Source organism: Lates calcarifer, linkage group LG13 (genome assembly GCF_001640805.2).
Source record: "Lates calcarifer isolate ASB-BC8 linkage group LG13, TLL_Latcal_v3, whole genome shotgun sequence".
Lineage (NCBI taxonomy): Eukaryota > Metazoa > Chordata > Actinopteri > Centropomidae > Lates > Lates calcarifer.
The window spans coordinates 17305259-17320716 of record NC_066845.1 but is presented as its reverse complement, the minus strand read 5'-3'; the positions used below and the strand labels follow the sequence as shown (position 1 = coordinate 17320716).

The following is a 15458-nucleotide window of genomic DNA, read 5'->3' as shown; positions in this document are numbered from 1 at the left end:
AGCAGACTGATGTTGTCATCCTTACTGCAATGCTGCTAACATGGCTAAAAAGGCTAAACAGGTTAATTACCTAAAACAGATGAGCACTGTGTTTTTTTTATTGACATTAAACAAGAGTAAAAAGTCCATTTGTTGGGAGTGATTTTCTACAGCGGATTTGGAGCTCTATGGACGGTGTATTTGAAATTGTCCCCAAAAAGTGCCCATTTTTATTATAGTGAAGGTATATGTCACCCAGCACAACCATGTGGCTCATTAATGTGTTCTTAGATAACAATAGTACAGAAAAATAAGCTTCATCAAGCTTTGGCTAAACAGGCAATACTTGTTAGAAGGATCTCTTTGTTGGTATGGTCTTTTCACAGGGTTTGTTGATAAGATAAATACAGAATAAAAGACTTATATTGAAACTTTGAATCTAGTAGACAGGGCTGCAAGTATTTAGCCTGCAAGGTTGAGAACTCTTCTGTTTACAAAGTCCTGATTAAAAACCATGGCTCCCTACAATGCATTTATAATTAAATTAAGTAAACCCATCCAATTTAATTTGCAAGTAAAACAATTTAAATATGGCGGGTGGAACATGTTATTTGCACAAATTATGAAATAGTGCATGACAGACAGCACCACAGTTATAGTCAAAGCACAATATGTAACCTCTCACCAAAGATAAAATATCAAATCTATATTAATAAAACTTACAATGCAGAGGCAAGGTTTTATCAATAAGATGCAGACTGAAGCAAGTGGACATCTCTGAAAGTCTATAACCTCATCAAAGTCTCTCAGCTAATTTGCACAGTGAGTCATTAAAACACTCATTAAACATCTTGATGAGGAATGACCCAAGCAACTGCTCAAGCATACAGTACCTTATCACACATACACAGTCCAGATATTGAATTCCTCTACAACAATGTTTCAACTGCTCTATAGCAAATAAGACAACATGTTCTTTCCAAAGCCTGGTGTGTTTATTTTGACTCATGAAGAAATCCAAGACACACAGAACTTTGGTGTTCAGCCAGCGTGTGGTGGAATATCAGCTCTGATGTGGATGAGAATCTATAGCCTGATGTAAATGACAAAAAAAGATATGAAGCAGTAAAAAAAATCTGAAGAGCAGACTGTTTAAATTATGTCTACTATTAATATTTTCTTCAAATAACAACTAGGTATAAATTTGCAAGATTTTGCAAACTAAAGCAGTGTTATGTTGTTTGCATCACCAGAACCTGCACTATTGTTTCCAACTCCTCATCTGAACAATGGAGAGAAACTGCACAGATTGGGTGGTCGTGCCCACCTAATCCTTCTTGAACCGTGAGATATTCTGCATCTGTGTGTCCGATGTGGAATACAGTATGAGTTTCTGTGGTTGGAGTTCACAGTTCAGTAAAATCACAAATCGAGTATTTCTGTCTGATTTATTCCTTTTTATCACACCAGACTTCTGTCAAAACTCTTTTTTTTTCTCTCCTTTTCAAATTGGCAGCTCAGTTCAGTGCAGGCAAACCACCCACACCACTCATTCATCTGGATAGATGGTGTGGGTGTGTACGTCTGTGTGTGAGTGAGAGAGACCTTCAGAGTATTAAGTGAGGTCATTGTGTAATGTCTTCCGGCCCCGTCTTGCTTCTTAACAGGCTACTTTATGGTTTGCAGTTTGATTTAAGGTTAAAGTCAGGATTGTGCTAAGATTAATAATATGTTCAAACTGTTCTAATCAATATCTTTATTTTTAACAATGAATCAAATGTGTAATGTGTAAGATCGTTCATACTGACAGACCCACAGAGGATTATCATCTGACTCTGCAGTTCCCAGTGTTTTAGGATCTTTTAGCTCATAGTTTTGATTTCAGGAGCCACAACTTGACTGTTTTGGTTCAGTCTTACAGCACCTATCTACCTGTTTTCACTGAAAAGGATCTAAAACAGATTCTACATTACCTGACCAGGACCAACACCGCAGATAGACAAAGTTTGTGAACATAGTGGTGCATTTAGCTAAAGAGTAAATATTGGAGAGATGTCAAGTACACACAAACAAACATGTTTGCCACATGGACTGTATACTGAGATCAAAGCTCAGCGCTATTAGCAGCTAGAACCAGCAGCTGGTTAGCTGAGCTAACCTGTTATTTTTATACTCTGAAAACAAGTAAACAGGTTTCCCCAAATGAACTACATATTTAAGGTATGGCTTACATCTAAGTGTAGAACTGGGATTAGTTTTAGGTTAAGCTTTAGTTGGAGAGCAGCTGTTTGTAAATGGCAAAAACAGTGAAAGGACTGTCTTCTCAAAATGTGTATCACAAGCATGAGCATGTATGTAATTGCTGTGTGAGTGTCTTGTGTTTGCTTTTATTCCTGCCTGGCATTGACCCTAAGTGTCTGACTGTACCAAAGTTGAGTTCACTAATTTGTTGCTGTGACAGAGAACAAGGACAAGGAGCATCAAAAGAATGCAAATGCTACTCCACAAACTATTGTTAGTGTTTTGATGAAAATTGCCGTTACTCTACGAATTATAATACTGCTTTCAAGCACTGCCAAGCATGTCTGCGAATCCATTCAGCTGAGTTTCAATTCTGCCGAAATAATTTCCTTTCCAAATGAATATTTGCTTTTTTTATTGAATGAGGATTCAACAGACAATAAAGCATAACATCATGCTCATTTTCATCACCAGTCTTTTGCCATAACACAGTCGGTGGACCAGGCTGTTATTCCAGGAATGTTCCTTTTAATTTCTTTTTTTTTTTTTTGTTAAGATAGAAGTCAGCATTAAATTACATCATTATATCATAATTCCCCAATGTGTGTGGGAAATATGAGCTATCGTAGTAGCAGAGAGGGGGAGAGAGATCTGAAGTTTTTTATCAGAGAACACAGTTTCCATCCCACTCCTGCAAGCAAGGCTTAGGGGACTGTACTCTCCATGGACTCTCTCTGTGTGCCAGACTTCACTGGGTTTAGCACAAGAAGCACAACTTATTGGATTATGGGGTCCACCATCTATGCTCATATTGCTGGAGGCTGCTGTGTGTGTGTGTACGTGCGGGGGAATATGTGGGTGGGCAGCTTGTGAACTGAGGGAGGGATGGAGTAGTAAATACACGATAAATTCCCATTTACTTTTCTATTTCATATACAGAATTTCTCATTGAGCCCCTTCCTTTTCATGTTCAGAGGTTAGAAGTTTAGGCAGGCCCGAGGAGCAGCGTGCTGTAAATGAGGCAGGACCGGCAAGCCTTTGCTTGTTTCACGTGGATTTAACTGCACCTGTTTAATTTCAATCCTCAGGAAGTGTTTTGTCTGCACGGACAGGATAAGGTTTTGGCACACGTTCTTGGTTAGATGGACTCTCTGCTGGTGATATAACTCTCCATAATTGTCCACATGCGGACAGAGATTCAGTGTGGAAGTGATTTACTGGCACAAAAACACTCTCTATTTGTGTCCTTGGTGCCTATTCAGTTTAGTAACCCTGCTCACCCTTCACAGATTTCAGCCCAGGTAGTGTGGGATGTTGTGTTTTCGAACTGAGGTTAATCTTTCTCTCTCTTTTTCTCTTTTGCTCTCATCCTCTTTTTCTTTTATATCCCCTTTCAATGCTATAGATGTAGAAATAAAATCATGATAATGCTGTCTCTGGTTGCACTAGTTTCAGTATCATTAATTCTACAGAATGGAGGCATTGTAGGCAGCCAATGGGATTTTGTCCAGCTGTGTCCAGCATCATTCAAGCATGCTTTGATAAGAGATGTGCCCTTTTCTTAGTAGGTTACTTACTGTGATAAAGAATTACAGAGGCTGGGAGGAATCCCTTCATTTGCCGCTTTATTATTTATTCTGCAGCATGGCACATAGAAAGCATGCAGGGCAGGAGCAGCTGAAAACACACTCTGCTTGGAGAGGGGGAGTAATCATACCAGTTTCACTGTATAACAAGACAGAAGCTAGAACTGGATGATAACTGACAACACTTATAATGATGCTACCTCTGTACTCATTATTGCATGGTCTAACTAACACAGCCCAGGCTGCAGAGTATATACTTATGATGGGCTGGACATCTGTGAAAAACGATGTCTTGTCTTGTAAAGGAGAAAAAAATGAAAAAAAGAAGAAAAAAAAAAATCAATTTCACAGTCAGAGTGGACATTTAATTGCTGGGATTCAGGGGGGTCATGAATATGGTGTGTGGCCCACAGTGTGCTGGCTGTATTCCTCTCACGTAGCTCTTTGAGGGGCTGAATGACTGCCTCCCTCTGCCAGAAGCGCCATCCTTGTCCCAGTGGCGTTCCACCTTAAAAAGACGAATATATGTGCCTAACTGGCTCCCTGACATTGACACACCGTGACTCACGCTGCTGTGCTATTTCAGTATGGCTGCTGGCAAGCCCAGCCTTTCTGTAGCCTCTCCCCTCCCCTGTTTTGGTCATTTGTTTGCCTCTTCTGCTAGGTTGTTTACTTGTAATTTGGACATCTGTCAAGGTGGTTTGTTTGCTTCTACCCTGTGGTGTGATTAGGCTTCCTTTGCCAAATCTGGGAAGATAGATGAGGTTATAGCCAGCCTTGGCTGTAAAGACAAAGCTGCAGTTTGGCTACTCCTCATCTACCAAGTTTGGTAGGGTAATTAAGAAAGCACTGGGTAAGAAAAAAGGGTGCTGTGAAAGAGACGCAACAAGTTCAGCAGATTCAGGTCAGTGATCACAAACGTATTCATCATGCTTGTTCACACTCTCTCTCCTTCAAGTCTTAATGGTGGTCGTGTGCAGTGTCCCAGTACTGTCTGTTCAGTCCCGCCTTGTCCTGTCACGCAGTCTGTTCAGCGCAACGCTCCGGTGCCAGAACCCCCTCTTACACCAGAGGGAAGGAGTTAGGCAATTAACCACCTGCTGGTAAAGCAGCCATACCGCATACACGCCCTAACATTAGCAGAATCGTTCATGAAGAAACTCATGCACAGATTTATAGATATGGCGTCACTCATGCGCGCTGCATGAAGCCGGAGGTGTAACTTGCAAACACACAGTGCAACAAAAGAGCAGGGGGTGGTGGTGCTGAGTTCAAATTTGCTTCCTGATCATGTTTCATCCTCAGCGTAACTAATTTGTTCATCTCCTTAATGAACATTATTGGCAGGATCGCATTAACCCAGCACTTAAGTTTCCTAATGGCTAACGTCATGCTCCATGCTCACATCCCATACTGTACACTCTCACACAGTCAATACTGAACAATTTCACCAGCCCATCTAACTTAATTCAAACATTTCTTTCTTTTCTTTTTAGGATCATCAGCCACAGTGAGATTTTATACATTAGAACAGATGATATAATAAACCACAACAACCACTCAGGTCCACTGGAGCTGTTTAACTACCATGTTGGTAAATCATTCTCAGCTGATAAGAGGATGTGAGATGCTTCAAATAACTCAGGCTAGTTGTGATTCCCGTGATAAGCTTAATCGTGTAATAAAATGCTTTATTTACAGCCTGAGCACTGCAGCAGTTGCAGTATAGTTACTCTGCACTTTGCAAATCTGTCACTGTGTTGACAGTACAAATCTGCATACATCTCATTGTCCACACTCTGTCTGTGAGCAACAACTGCAACAATGAGTATGTTTTCATGGGTGTGTCAGGAGGGTGTGTCGGGGGAAATGTGGCAACAATTTGTAGGCCCATTCACACATAAAGAAGTGGCATTACTGTTCAACTACCCTAAAGCAGAACTGCCATACAAAAAAATGTAATAATTTTGAGAAATCAACTCCATCACATCCTGTACTGAGGCACAACGGCACACAAGAGGCTTTGATACACACTATTATGGAATGACAGATGACAGATATCTTGACCAGCCTGTAAAAAAAAAGCAGTGCAGCAACATAGCTGCTGAACTACTCCACACAGGCAGGTAATCATTAATCCCTGGCTTTAGCTACTGTGTGGTTAGATAATAAATACCCACAGGGAGACTAACAAGTTGGTTTTTACTTTTTGTTTTTGTTTTTATTATTATTATTATTTATTTATTTGTGCTTTTCTGATTCTTATATTTTAGTATGTAAGACATTGAACATGTTTCCAACTCACAAACACAAACCTGTTATTTGGTGCTGTGAGAGTTTGGACATGTTCCCAACTTGAGGAGTGGCCAACAGATGCACTATGGACAGAGAGGGTGTGGCCATAGTTAGTGCTGCTGAGTTTCACCTGAGAACAAAATAAGCAAGCTTCACCAGTACTGAAGCACAGACGGGCCTCGAAGGACATATTTTTACTATCAATTATTTTTCCACTTTAAGGTATGTCAAAAATTATTTTCCCCTTATGCCTTTATTGTTCCAGAGAACTCTCATTTGATTTTCTTAGTAGAGTGTACTTAAGAGATAAACAGTTTGTCCAACCTCTACTTGTTTCACATTCAACCTAGACCTTCGCTAACAAATGGGGGAACAAAGAGAGAGAGGAGTAATCCTTTCATTCCAATGTGCATGTTAGGTTTAAGATAAGCAACTGTGTTAGAGAGGTGGACTTTACAGAAGAGATGTTTTCATTCCTATGAAATTATGATTCAAATATAAACATTCAAAGACAGAAGACAGTAAATCAAATGACACTCTTTCGTCATGTTGCATTTGCTCTCAGGGTTGTGATGGAGTTTGTATTCACAAGTGTGAGGCTAAAGGTGGTCGTGCTGATTCTGGTAACAATTCAGCTGCAGACAGGTGAGTCTAATGTTATTCCTCAGTGTGTCCTAGCTTTCTGACAAGTAGCAAATATCACATCTGCCTTTTTCCCCTGTTGCCTGCTCGTGTATCAGTAAGACTTCACTATTCTGAACATGGAGAGCGGAGAATGTATGATCACTAACATAACAGGTGTATTTCTCTGGGTGATACCAGTCTGTGATTCACACAATACACTGGCCAGTTCTCTGCTCTCAGCCAATGATGTGACAGTAATGTTACTGAGTGAACTGCATTGCACACACTCACTGAACCATGTATATATAATGCGGGTGGCTGACATGTACCCCCACATAGCATTCATACCTCTTTTGCTGTTTTGCTGAGGGTCAAGCTGCTGTGTGGATATGTAAAGTGAGACCTTAAGAGACTTTACTGTCCCCAGCGGGGAAATTAGTCTCGGGCCTCCATCCAAGCTACCGAGTTTAATATACAAAGCACATAAAAAAAACAGAAGTACAATTAAATCAAATGTATGCAGCAGAGTGAAAATAAAAACTGTAAATACGGAGTACATGCAAAACAAAAACCTTCTAAATCTTCATTTTGCACCACCTCATTAGATGAAGTGTTTAGTGTTTGGTCCCTTGATTAATTCTTTAAGTTGCAGTGCAGTTCCAGTAGTGAACCGAGAGGAAAGTGTTATCCGAGCCTATTGTCTGGGCCAATGAGGAGGTGCACAGGATTTGAATATTTGCAGCTCTTTGTATTAAGCTTAGTGACTGTGCTCACTTGGCAAAGTTAGTTTAGCTGCCTCTCCACACGGGAAACATGTCTTCCTGAGATCACAGTGTTTTGCCCAAGGGGGGTTTTCACATTATAAACATTTGACTGACTAATTTGAGCTTTTTTCAGTCTCCCTTCATCACATCTGCCATTTACAGGCTTTCATAAGCACCTCTGACATACTTTGTTTTGCTGCAGCTGCATTAAAGTGCTTTCACACAGTTATAGTGGATTTAATGACGAGCAGTGTCAAAAGGAGAGGCTGATTTGATTTATCAGCATGCTCCATTTAGATATTTAGCGAAGGTTAAACAGAAGAGAAGACATTTTCTGAGAAGCTGAACGACAGTATTATCAAGATAAATGACTTGAATCTGTTGAAATGTGTTGTCGCATAATGATAATAATCAGCACCGAGTTCTTTCTATAAAAGTCAAGCTATCATGAGTAATTAAAGTCCACGTCTGTAAACAATGAGTCAGAAGGGTGTGTGTCAACACCGAGACAGCTTTTAACTGCCTCTTGTAGAGTGTATTTTTCATATTTGCTCATCTATTCAGTTTTCATCATCATTTACTAATATACTTCTGCCAATTAATGAGCTTTGAGAGTTTTAAATTAATACGTAACTCGTTTTTGCGAAAAGAAAAAAAAAACACTTTTACTCCTATTCCAGATCTAAACCCTCAAATCCTCAGTTTGACTTAAGAGGCCAATTAGACTCAGATCAGCACTCCTTCTCCACTCTGAGACTGTTTACGAGCACAGGCCCAGAGCTTGAATGTCATTAACTGGGAAAAAATATTAATGCGTCTAGAGAGAGAAATTAGTTTTTTTCTGTTGGTCTTTTAGCCTGTGTAGATGGTTTTGAAAATCAGGGGGAGGAAGAACTGTATGTTACGAGATGAACAAAACTGACCAACATTTTTCTGGCCCATCAGATGTGACACAGGCGATGGAGATAACATCCTCGGGGCCACAGACCATTCAAAAACCCCAGTATGACACAGTCAACCTGGGATGCACCTTCACCCCTGGCCCCCAAGACACAGGAGAGCTGGACATTGAGTGGTCCAACGTCAGTCCAGACATGACGCAGAAAGACAAACTGGTGCGTGTATGTTTGAGAACACAGAGACATGTCATAGAAAAAGCTGTCTGGGATGGTTGAGAATGCATTAAGCAAGCTATAGTGGTGGTTAGTGTTAGTGGAAAAACCTGCTTTGAAGATCACTCAATGCAGTCTTTGCATCTCAGATCTTATCATATTCAGGAGGCCAGACACACCACTATGGCGACCCCAGCTTCACCCGGAGGGTCAGCTTCATCGGGGACCCCAAGCAGGGAGACGCTTCCATCGCTGTCTCAAATGTGAGGCCCTCAGACACAGCCACTTACCAGTGCAAGGTCAAGAAGACGCCGGGCGTCGACACACGGAAAGTCACTCTGGTGGTGATGGGTGAGGAGGAATTCCTTTTTACCGGTTTTACCTGTTCATTTTCTCAAAGCTCTTATTCATGAAGAATGCTTAGGCTGTTTCTAGTTTCTCTCCCTCTGTCAGTCGGGGAATCACACCTTTCCCTGTAGCCATACCTAGACCTGCTCTTTCACACCTTTAACTGTCCTTCAATGAGCCAAAGCATTGATGAATAAATCTAAAAAAAGAAATAAATAAAAGTTTTTGTGCCATGTGTTTATTTTCTCTCACTAGTTCCGCCATCGGTGCCAAAGTGTTGGGTTGAAGATGGCGAGGAGAAAGGTGGCACAGTCTCCCTCCGCTGCAAATCCTCTCAGGGATCCACTCCTCTCACTTATGTGTGGAGGAGAGAGAGCGGAGGTCCGATGCCACCCACTGCAACCCAGGGTGAGGAGGGAACCTAACAGACAAAAAGGATTTTCTAAAAGCAGATACACACAGTCATGATGCTGTATTTATATAATGTACTTGTACTGAATGCTGTCTTCTTTCATTAAGACCCACAGTCTGGGGAGCTTTTGATAAGGAACCATACAGACAGCAACACTGGGAGTTATGTGTGTGAGGTGAAAAATGCTGTTGGCAGTGCACAGTGCAAATATGCACTGCGTGCATATAACCGTAAGTCTATGATATCATCATTTAATTTTATCCTCCTAGGTACTTAAAACTCTTATATCCTAAAGGTACCTTTTTATTCTACTTCTGCGTGTTTTGAATGTTGCAGCAAAATCACTTGTAAACCTCTTGCTAAAGATGGAATTTAAAGAATGAGAGCAGCACTTGTTGGACCCTAAAGCACCATGTCCTTTCTTCCAGCAACCAACAAGGTGGGTGTCATAGTTGGAGCGGTGATTGGTGCTCTCTTGCTGTTTCTCCTCCTCCTGCTTCTCATCTGGCTCCTGATCTGCTGCTGCCATAAGCGTCGCTATGAGAAAGAGGTCGCAAATGAAATAAGGTATTATATCAGGGCTGGAAAAGATTTCAAAGCATGCATGAAAAAATAGAAAAATCACTGGATCATCTGATTGAGACCTTGTGTGACTTGTCTCCTCAGGGAGGACGCCCCGGCCCCAGAGAGCCGACCCTCCAGCAGAAACTCCAGCTTCCGCTCAGTGTTGGGGTACCGCACCCACCCCGGGGTGCACTACAGCTCTGCTGGGAACCACCTGCCCAGTATCAATGAATCTGGAAACGGTGTCATCTACACAGACGGGAGTAATGGGATGTCACCGCCAACTTCTCCAGGGGGCAAACTTGCTCATCTCCAATATGACCATAAATACGGATACCCTGTGTAACCACAATCCACATGCATCAAGGACTCTCTATCTTTAATATAAAACTACAGCCTATGAGGAAAAGACTTTTTACTTTTAAGATAAAGCATCTTGTAAAAAATTCTCTCTGTATAGTATGTTTGTGACAAATGGTGCAATATTAAGTGGAGAACAATGGGAGTGCTGGTAAACAACTACTGGGGACTCACAAATTCTTACCTCAGCTGTGGGATAAACATAAATGTGCGACTAGCTGACTTTCATGATGCGCTGTACCACATCACTGTTGTTGAAAACAAGAATAGGTTCTCATAATCTAACTCATTATTATATACTGATTAAGCTAAAACTGTAGGTACATGTACAGAGTAAAAATGGTGTATTTTTATTTTATTTTTTCTATGACGCATATGTAACTCAATCAGTCTATAACTGTTTTTTTTTTTTTTTTTTGAATATGTACAATAAAAAATTTTTAACAAGGGGAGGAATCATTTACTAAAGTTAATTGAGTGAGTTGTATTTTTTAGCATCATAATGAAATCAGACATTGTGTTTTAACATGCAAAATTAGGTATAAAAACAGTTAAATTATATGTCCAGAGGTTCAATTACAACTTAGCTAGAGAGGGTCGTTACATTGGAGAGTTTGGAGAGATCATTAAAAATAAACATTGTGCAAAATGAGGTGTTCCGATCCCGATCCTTGTGCATAAACATGTACAAATTTCATATCTTACAGTTAGGAGACTGGATATTTTTAGGGTTGTAAATGGATCAATATGAATTCGAACTTTAAGCTGCTTGTGAGTCAGAATATTGGGAGACAGTGAAGTCAATTTTGCATCTGATCCTCTTATATGAATTTGCTTTTTGGAAACTTGTTGCAGAACAAAGCGCCACAAAATTACCTTGTTTGTGTTTGTTTCTCCAATTCTTGCAAATCAGCCAGTAAAGTAGTTATTAGAGTAACAGTTTGTAGCTGAGGCACTAACCTGCAGATGCCACTGTCAGCAGGCAGAGTCAGCACTGTGCCTGCAGCCCCACCTCTCTTCAAAAGAGCCTGTATTGGCCTGATCCCATCTTTAGAGGGTGTATGTTGAATTAATAAGACCCACTAGAAGTGGTGAAGGTTGGTGGGCCCTCAGTAATACATTCTGCCCAGGGCTCCCATTAAGGGAAGGGAGCATCCTGCACTAATCAAGTTGAGCCTGGGCATTTGACTGAAAACAGTGTAGAAATAAAAAGCATCATTATTAGACTTTAAATTTCAGACACGCTTCTCTCGCTTTTAAATTAGCTTTTCTTAAAACCCGGCAGCACTTTGCACTCTGTATCATATCCACGTCTGTATCTCTCTGTTTGCTCAATTCCAAACTTTTTAAGAAGTGTGCATCCATCAGCAGGACCAGTTCTCTGTGAACAAAGGCCCCCTTTTTATGTGCATGTACAAGTCTGTCCTTTGATCCATGCATGAACTGGGGACACAGTAATTAATTACAAATACTTGTCTGCCAACCTCAGTCGGAAACCACATAATCTCTTCCTTTAATAATAACTTTCTTAGAAGACAGAACTTTTAACAGGGTTAGCATAGTAATTATTTGAAAAAAAAAAGCAAAGGCAGAGTGTGTTTTCACATCTAGATTCAAAGAGCTTGAGTATGAAAAAGAGATTTTTTATGCTATTGTGCAAAAAGACAAAATTTTGCCTTGAAATCTGGCTTTGGATTGTTTGGTATATTAGCTATTCATTACAATAAGGTGTTATTTGTGGAGAAAACTGTGGATACAGACCTTAGAAAGCCATGTTGAATGCTTATATAATTAGGATCTTATTAGATAGCTGTGTATGTTAGTCAAACAAAGAGGAAATATTTTAAGAAGTGAAATATAATTTGAGTCGACATCATGTTAAATGTATGTCCACAAAGTCAGTGTCCTCTACGGCACAAACTTCAGTGATAAGGTGTTCCATTTGCAAGTCTCCTGAAGGTGATTCAAAGGTGATTTGCTGTTCTTATCAGGTAAATTGGTGTGTGTGTGTGTGTGTGTGTGTGTGTGCATGTGCGGTTTGGTGTTTGTAAATATGCGACCAAGCTGCAGGAATAACCATTTGCATGTGTCATGCTGTACTGATCAACATACAGTAAACCGGATATCCATAATGAGCGCAGATCCTGCCCATCCTTATGTCAATGCAAATACACCTCCACCACCACCACCTGCGGTCTTAACCAATGTAAATCATATCTAACACTCCTATATAAATCCCAGTCAAGGAACACTTAAATCCAAGGACTTCACCTTGCTGTGTGCATCCTGCAGACAACTCCAGGCTAGGCTTAATGCTTGGATAAACAAAACAAAACAAAGGATTCTTAAGCTGCAGCCAAAGGTATTGAGTCAGACAACGTATTGTGACGACGAGCAGGCAAAGAGAAACCTTGAGTAGGATTCAGAGTGATAAAAAGCCTTATCTGACTCAAGGGAGCCTTGTCTGAGGTAAAAATGGAAGATTTTTCTTACCGTAATTGCTCTAACCTTCTTACCCCAGCTGCTCTTTTGCATATGACCACCTAAAATGCAGATTTCACATATATCTTTAACCATAATAGATTTTAATTGAGCCTATTTGGATTCGTTTTATGTATTTCAAAAGCTAAATGTGTGAATCTTTTTCCCCAGGCCCCAGTGACAAACTGTGACTGATTCCATTCTGTGGCAGAAATGAAGAATCGTCTGGTTTGGAGTGTGTGTGCATAATTTTCTGCCTTCTTGTCATCTCTTTGAACACAGCAAAACAAAACACTTCAGAACCCCACACAGACTGCTGAGTGGCACACAGAGGTTTAAAGATTAAGTTATTCTCATAAAAGTTTACACTGCAGATGTGTTTGGGGTAAAGATTATCATTATGTATGGGGCAAGTAAAGTGTTGCTCTGGGCATTGACAGGTCTGTTTGCTGTCACAACTGTCTTCTTCAATGCTTATATCTCCTTTATGAGTCTATTAAACTATAGGCAGAATAAGAAATGGAGTCCCAGTGAAACCATCATCATGGCTCTGTCAGTGGCTGACATGTTTCACCAGCTGGTCTGTTACTTCTGGATGACCATGGCCGAGGTGGACAGTAAGTGTCACATCGCTCAGATGCCCTACACCATCATGTTTCTGCTCATCCTCAGCCTCAAGTTCACCATCATGTGGGACACCAGCTTCCTCACATTCTACTACAGCACCAAGCTGGTGAACACACCTAATCACTGCTACACACAGATCCAGAATATCATCCTCAAGCATGTGACCTTGGGGGTTTTTCTCATCCCCCTGTGCGGCCTGTGCACCTGCATGCCGATGCTCGTGGTGTTCCACGCCAACAACAGCACCCAGGACAACAAAGATTGTGGGGTTTTGATGCCCGACACCAGCACCGGCAAGATTTATGAAGTCATTTATCTGCTCCTCGCTGATGTGCTGCCGGGGGTGCTCATGACGAAATGCTGCATCTCCCTCTCCATCCACCTGGCCATCCATCTCCGCAACATGAAAGCCAGCACCAACGGAGCTCACGCCCCAAAGCTGGGCTCTCAGATGAGGGTGATCCAGATGGCTTTGTCTCTGGTGGCAGTCTTCGCTGTCTTCCTCGTGGTCGACCTGTACGTGAACTACAAGATAGCTGTGATGCACGAGAACATCATCATGCTCACGTTCTTCTTCACGTCCATCTACACGACTGTCGCCGCCATGGTGCTGATCTATGGGAAAAAGACCCTCTGGAAAGCCTTGATACATGACTTTAATGTCTGCCTGGATGAATATCCATGTTTGTCTTGTCTGAAGGTGCCAGAACAAAAAGCTAAACCCAGCACTCTTGAAAAAGTTAAAAAGTGAAAAGCCAATTTGTTTCGCACTGAAGGTCTTTGTGCTGAAATCAATTGGTCATTGTCTGAACTTATTAAAAACTTTGAAGTAACTTATTCTTTTATCTTTTGTGCTAGCAATTTCAGTAATGACTACTGTCCTGCTGTATCACCATATATTACAATTCCTCACATCAGTAAGGTATTTTAGCTGTGTTAGCTGGTAAGACCAGGGAAGAGAGAGCTGTTCAAGTGGTGCACAGATCACAGCAGCCAGGTAACCACCTTCCTTACCATCCAAATCACACACTCATCAGACTGTACCTATCAATATTAATATTTCATTAGCACAAATAATAGTCAGGCCTGTAAAATAGATCTGCAGGCATGGTTGCCTGGACATGATGTAACTTCGTACCCATCTAAAAATGTTAAAAAATACATGTGACTGTGGTGAGAGTACAGAGCATATTAATAAAACAAGAAAGTATACGCATAACCTGAGTTCTTTTTTTTTTTTCATCACAGAGGTTTTAAGAGTTTTTCCTCAGTCATGTTGCAGATGGTTTAAGCTGGGACACTGGGAGTGCGTTTGTAACTGGAGGTTTGCCACTGGCCCAAACTCCTGCACCAGTCAGGAGAGAAAAAAATAAACTTGATTGGGAAAAGCACTTATAATCACCGCCTTCTCTTGTGTACCTGTTCACTGGTCCTCAACAGAAGTGTGTGTGCCTGCACTTGACAGGTCCCAGGTGTGTAACTATAACTGTGTGTGGGGGGGCGGCGGGGGGTGGGGGTGTGAAGCTGGGCGTTCCTGAAAAGTGCACTCATGCCCAGCAAACCTACCCTGAGTAAATAGAGGTTTTTAAAAAAAAATGCAGCAGACTTCTTTGCAATGCTCCATTAGTTCACACCCTCTGGCACCACCTAGTGAGGTTCAAAGCAGAGATACAATAGTGCAACTAATCCCACTCCACATAGAGGCTCAGGATCCCTCCAGCTCAATATGACAAAATACTGACCAACATGTTGCAATATTCATGATTTCTTTAGACATTTTGTTCTGGAAATGACAGCAGTTGGAGAAGTTTTTAGATCATCCACAGTATAAAAATGCTCTATCACAAGTAAAAGTCCTGCATCGAAAAATTCATTTAAGCCAAAGTACAAAAGTATTAATGGCAAAATGTACTTCAAGCATCAAAAATGAAAGTACTATTTCAGCAAATAAATGGCCCCTCTAACAATTTTAGATTGTTAAAGCTTTTACATTCATATGTAGCCAGCATTTTACTTGTAGCTGGTGGAGATTGAGCTAGTTTCAACTGCTTTGTATTTTGTATTA

The 15458-nt window shown here is 40.9% G+C and overlaps 2 protein-coding genes across 2 annotated transcripts; both read left to right on the top strand.

The window, feature by feature from the left end:
* Positions 1-6173: 6173 nt before the first annotated feature.
* vsig8b (V-set and immunoglobulin domain containing 8b) lies at positions 6174-10937 on the top strand. The gene is made up of 8 exons (XM_018668263.2): positions 6174-6323; positions 6667-6746; positions 8435-8604; positions 8751-8952; positions 9205-9357; positions 9469-9591; positions 9790-9928; positions 10028-10937. The coding sequence occupies exons 2-8, from the start codon at positions 6674-6676 to the stop codon at positions 10269-10271; spliced, it is 1104 nt and encodes a 367-aa protein (XP_018523779.1). The 5' UTR covers positions 6174-6323; positions 6667-6673; the 3' UTR covers positions 10272-10937.
* A 2229-nt stretch (positions 10938-13166) lies between these two features.
* LOC108878028 (uncharacterized) lies at positions 13167-14144 on the top strand. Its single transcript, XM_018668324.1, has one exon. It carries the CDS (start codon positions 13167-13169, stop codon positions 14142-14144), a length of 978 nt encoding a protein of 325 aa, XP_018523840.1.
* The last annotated feature ends 1314 nt before the right edge of the window (positions 14145-15458 follow it).